At 55.9% G+C, this 5151-nt stretch overlaps 1 protein-coding gene across 1 annotated transcript in view; it reads left to right on the top strand.

Moving 5' to 3' along the window:
- HECTD3 (HECT domain E3 ubiquitin protein ligase 3) overlaps nucleotides 1-5151 on the top strand; it is an 8782-nt gene that overhangs the window by 367 nt on the left and 3264 nt on the right. Inside the window, exons 2-16 of the mRNA XM_008067666.2 lie at nucleotides 1-114; nucleotides 305-465; nucleotides 713-805; nucleotides 885-1020; nucleotides 1327-1442; nucleotides 1528-1641; nucleotides 1783-1865; nucleotides 2261-2426; nucleotides 2640-2721; nucleotides 3331-3513; nucleotides 3657-3709; nucleotides 3886-3950; nucleotides 4110-4213; nucleotides 4465-4584; nucleotides 4694-4783. Coding sequence (XP_008065857.1) covers nucleotides 1-114; nucleotides 305-465; nucleotides 713-805; nucleotides 885-1020; nucleotides 1327-1442; nucleotides 1528-1641; nucleotides 1783-1865; nucleotides 2261-2426; nucleotides 2640-2721; nucleotides 3331-3513; nucleotides 3657-3709; nucleotides 3886-3950; nucleotides 4110-4213; nucleotides 4465-4584; nucleotides 4694-4783 — 1680 coding nt within the window. The remainder of the gene's footprint in view (nucleotides 115-304; nucleotides 466-712; nucleotides 806-884; nucleotides 1021-1326; nucleotides 1443-1527; nucleotides 1642-1782; nucleotides 1866-2260; nucleotides 2427-2639; nucleotides 2722-3330; nucleotides 3514-3656; nucleotides 3710-3885; nucleotides 3951-4109; nucleotides 4214-4464; nucleotides 4585-4693; nucleotides 4784-5151) is intronic.

Below are 5151 nucleotides of genomic sequence, written 5' to 3' on the forward strand. Positions count from 1 at the left end.
TCCGGGCCCCTCCGCGCCGCCCGCGACAGCATCGAGCTCCGGCGCGGCGCCTGCGTGCGCACCACCGGCGAGGAGCTGTGCAACGGCCACGGGCTCTGGGTGAAGCTGACCAAGGTGCGCTCTGGCCTGCTCGGGGCCCCTCCAAAAGACCCCCGGGGCCAGAGAAGCCCCTGACTGTTGTCCTTTCCTCCCCCATGCTGAGCTGGCATTGCGTTTGGTGCCCTTTGCCCTGGGCTGGGCAGGGCGGGCCGCTGGGCAGGCCCCGATCCCCTGACGGCTGTCCCCGTCTGGCGCGTGCCGGCAGGAGCAGCTGGCAGAGCACCTGGTCGACTGCGAGCTGGATGAAGGCTGGCTGCTTGTGTGCCGCCCGGCGGAAGGCGGGGCCCGCCTGGTACCCATCGACACTCCCGACCACCTGCAGCGGCAGCAGCAGCTCTTCGGCGTGGACTATCGGCCGGTGCTCAGGTTCTGCACTTGAAGGGGCGGGGCCTGCTGTCTGGTGGCCTAGCCAGGAGGGGTTGGAAACACTGCTGGCACAGCCTGGGGGTGGGTTATTGGAGCGGAGGCAGGATTAAGAGCAGGAAGGGGCGGGACATGAAAGGTGCTGGGGTAGGGCTTCTGGAGGGCTTCTGGAGAAGGCTCCGGGACCTAGAGATGGTGTCCGGCCGCTCCCTGACGCCTCCCCATCTCACTCCCTACTTTGTGCCCACAGATGGGAACAGGTAGTGGACCTGACATACTCGCATCGTCTGGGATCGAGGCCTCAGCCAGCGGAGGCATACACAGATGCTGTAGAAAGGCTGCTGTGAGTGCACTGGAATGGGATGGGGAGGAAGGAGCTCTGCATCTGGGCACAATCTAATCAGGGACTTGGGGTTGCTTAGCTACGTGCCCCCGACATGGACCTACGAGTGCGACGAGGACCTGATCCACTTCTTGTATGACCACCTGGGCAAGGAGGATGAGAATCTGGGTAGCGTGAAGCAGTATGTGGAGAGCATAGACGTTTCCTCCTACACGGTGGGTGCTGGGACTCCTCGCACCCCAGGCAAAATGTAGTCACACCCCTCAAGCCTAGATCCAGAAAGAACCCCCACCTCCAGGCCAGAACCAAACCAGGATCCCCACAGGCCATACTTAGTTCAGCTCCCCATCTTGGAACTCTATAAGAACCCCTAGAGAAGACCCCCTGCCCCTCACCTCGTTTCAGTTGCCCTTTTAGCCCAACTCAACTATGCTTTCTCTCTAGTGCTCCCTGGTCCAGGCCACATACCCAGAGCAGGGAGTGAGACTAACTGCTGACTCCACACCTCTGCCCCTCCCCAGGAGGAATTCAATGTGTCCTGCCTAACAGACAGCAATGCAGATACCTACTGGGAGAGTGATGGGTCCCAGTGCCAGCACTGGGTTCGGCTTACCATGAAGAAGGGCACCATTGTCAAGTGAGTAGGCTCTGGGCAGGACAGGGTGAGTGAACCAGGTGCCTGTGGATTTACAGAGACCCATGTTCACACTCTGACTCTTCAGGAAGCTGCTGCTCACAGTGGATACCACGGATGACAACTTTATGCCTAAGCGGGTGGTAGTCTATGGAGGCGAAGGGGACAACCTGAAGAAGCTGAGCGACGTGAGCATTGACGAGTGAGCAAGCCAGCCTGGGGTGGGCGATAGGGCGTGTTCCAAGCCTGACCTAGCTTGGAAGGCTAAGTCTGAGTGGGGCCCCAGTGATCTCTGAAGGCTTGAAGCAGGGGTAGCTGATGTGCCTCACATTCATCTCCTCAGGACCCTCATCGGGGATGTCTGTGTCCTGGAGGACATGACCATCCACCTCCCAATCATCGAGATCCGCATTGTCGAGTGCCGAGGTGAGGCCTAAGGCTGTAAGTGGGGAAAGAAAGGTCACCGTGTAGATGGGCGCAAGGAGACAGTGAGTGTGGAGAGAAGGAGATGGGTTTGATACTGGGGTGAAAGTGATGCTGAGTTAACTCCAGGATTTGAAGCTTTGGGGACCTGAGCCGGGTGGGAGATGCAAGTGTAAGCCTACCTTAAAACCATAGAGGTGGTTGGGCTCACCTGGAAGAGGAAATGAATTGGGACCCTCAGGCATCCCAACATTATAGTGGTAGACAGAAAACAGCAAAGACTATAAAAGACAGAATCAGATGATATAGAGGGATCCCAAAGGTCCCAGGTTTCTAGGTCTGAGGACCAAAGAGGCAGCAGGTGCAGTAAATGGCGTCATTCTGACTCTTTCCCCCAGATGACGGGATTGATGTTCGTCTTCGAGGGGTCAAGATCAAGTCATCCAGACAGCGGGAACTAGGGTTGAATGCAGACCTGTTCCAGCCGACCAGTCTGGTGCGATATCCACGCCTGGAAGGCACTGACCCAGAAGTACTGTACCGCAGAGCTGTCCTCCTGCAGAGGTGGCTGTGGTCCTAGGCCAGCAGGCCTTTTCCTTCTCCCAACCCTGGACCTTGTATGTCTGCATAGAGGAGGTCCCCAGGGTCTCATAGTATAAACTGCTCAAGGGTCAGAGCAACCCCTATACCTGCCTTTCCCCTGTCTCTATGTGTTGGGGAATCGGGGGTCTTACAACCATGCCAAACTCTTTAACTGCAATTATCTTTAACTGCCAGATTCATCAAGATCCTGGACAGTGTCCTACACCACCTGGTACCTTCCTGGGACCACACACTGGGCACCTTCAGTGAGATTAAGGTGAGCCTGGCCCACCCAGTGCTAGTCCTGTCAGTGGGTTCCCCCTTCTGCTCATGTAGTTGCTCACTCATTGGCAGAGAGCTCCTAAAACCTACTCTAGGGCAGGACCTTTGCTGGATCTGGGAACACAGGAAGGAAGCCAGAACAAAGGGTCAAAATGTAGTGTTTGGCGGATATTCCCTAGATGAGTGTGTGGAATAGCCAAGGGCTGGAGGAAGAGAGGTGACAACACCGGCAAGACAGGCGCAATGGGAGTTACCAGCAGCTCAAGATGACTTGAGAAAAGTGTGCAGGCAGGTGTGAGTATGATACAGGGATGAGGACGGGAGAGGGTAGGCAAGAAGAGGGCCCTGTGGGCCAGGCTATGAAGCAGGGACTTTGTCTCAGAGTAGTGGAGCTATTGTAAAGGTAAGCAAGGTAATGACAACAGTAGATTTTGTTTGTTTGTTTTAGAAAGCTCCCCCTGGTGGCTAGACTAAGGAAGGGATTTCAGACAAGTACCCGGAATGGTGGAGTTGAGTCCAGGCATAGAGGAAGGTTCCAGGGCCTGGAACTGCCCTGGAGGGAGGCTGACGGCCTTCTTCTGCTCTGATCATCTCTCCTAACCAGCAAGTAAAGCAGTTCCTACTGCTGTCGCGCCAACGGCCTAGCCTCGTGGCTCAGTGCCTGCGTGACTCGGAGAGTAGCAAGCCCAGCTTCATGCCACGCCTGTACATCAACCGCCGCCTTGCCATGGAACACCGTGCCTGCCCTTCTCGGGACCCTGCCTGCAAGAACGCAGTCTTCACCCAGGTGTGGACCACCTAGGGTTGGTCTGAGGGAGGGTCAGTAAAGGCCTAGGGAACCAGGTCAAGAGGGATTCAAGCAAGGTTTTGGGGCAAGAATTGGGCCAGGTCTTGACAGAGACTTCCCTACAACTTCCTCCCTGCCCTCAGGTTTACGAAGGCCTCAAGCCCTCTGACAAATATGAAAAGCCCCTGGACTACAGGTATGGCATGAGGGTGAGGGACTTACTCTGGGCACACGTGTGTACACATACACCCACACACTGCTCCTGGCACCCCTCTCCATCACTGCTTTGTAGCCCTTTTCCTGGTTGGTCTCTGGGCTGGAATAGTCCTGAGCCCTGGCCCAACGTGATGACAGATACACCCATAATTACAGGTGGCCCATGCGCTATGACCAGTGGTGGGAGTGTAAATTTATTGCAGAAGGCATCATTGACCAAGGTGAGGCCCTGAGGGATGATGACAAGGGGTCCTGCTTGCTGCCCTATTAGAGTGGTGGAGGCTTCTGGGGTCACTAGCTAGTGAAAATAAGGGACCTGTTTATTACCCCATTATGGAGGCTGGACTCGAGTATCCAGCTGAGGGCATCTGTCATTTCAGGGGGTGGTTTCCGCGACAGCCTGGCAGATATGTCAGAAGAACTGTGCCCTAGCTCAGCAGATACCCCTGTGCCTCTGCCCTTCTTTGTGCGCACAGCCAACCAGGTAATCTTCCACCCTCACCTCCCAAGTTGTCTCCATCTCTGCAAACCTCCCAGGTGCCAGACTGAGTTATAAAGGAACCAGAGGAGGGACCAAGTTGCCACAGGCAACCTCTGGGCAGACAGGGAGAGGAGCCATTTTACATTCAGAGGAGTCATTTAGGGCCCCTGTGGAAGATATCTAAGGAAGTCTTTAGGTAACTTTGGGAGTAAAGTGTATCCCATGCTGTGCTGATAGCTCTGCCTCTGGGGCAGGGCAATGGCACCGGTGAGGCCCGGGACATGTATGTGCCCAACCCCTCCTGCCGCGACTTTGCCAAGTATGAATGGATTGGACAGCTGATGGGGGCTGCCCTTCGGGGTAAGGAGTTCCTGGTGAGTAGCCTACTCTACACTCCATCAGATCAACCCTGGCCCCTGGAAGGAAGGCCCAGCCAAACCTGGGTAACTCAGGGTGAGAAGACAGTGAATGTTTATCACATAGGTCCTGGCTCTGCCTGGTTTTGTGTGGAAGCAGCTTTCTGGTGAAGAGGTGAGCTGGAGCAAGGACTTCCCGGCTGTGGACTCTGTGCTGGTGAGTAGGGCCTGGAAGCAGTGTTTCCTCTGCCGGCCCCTAAAGGTTGGTGCTCCCCAAGGCTGTCCACACTCAGGTTCCCTCTCCAATCCCACCTACCCTCATGGCTTCAACTACTGTCTCTATTCTGATGACCCCTAAAATCCTGACCTCAGCCCGGGCATGGTGGCTCATGCATATAATCCCAGCACTTGGGGAGGCCAAGGTGAGAGGATTGCCTGAGCCCACAGGTTCAAGAACAGCCTGGGCAACTTGGCGAGACCTCATCTCTACAATAAATAAAAAAAATTAGCCGGGTATGGTTGCACACACCTGTGGTTCCAGCTACTTGGAAGGCTGAGGTGGAAGGATCACCTGAGCCCAGCAGG

Source organism: Carlito syrichta, unplaced genomic scaffold (assembly GCF_000164805.1).
Source record: "Carlito syrichta isolate Samal-C Ts95f unplaced genomic scaffold, Tarsius_syrichta-2.0.1 Scaffold309730, whole genome shotgun sequence".
Taxonomy (NCBI): domain Eukaryota; kingdom Metazoa; phylum Chordata; class Mammalia; order Primates; family Tarsiidae; genus Carlito; species Carlito syrichta.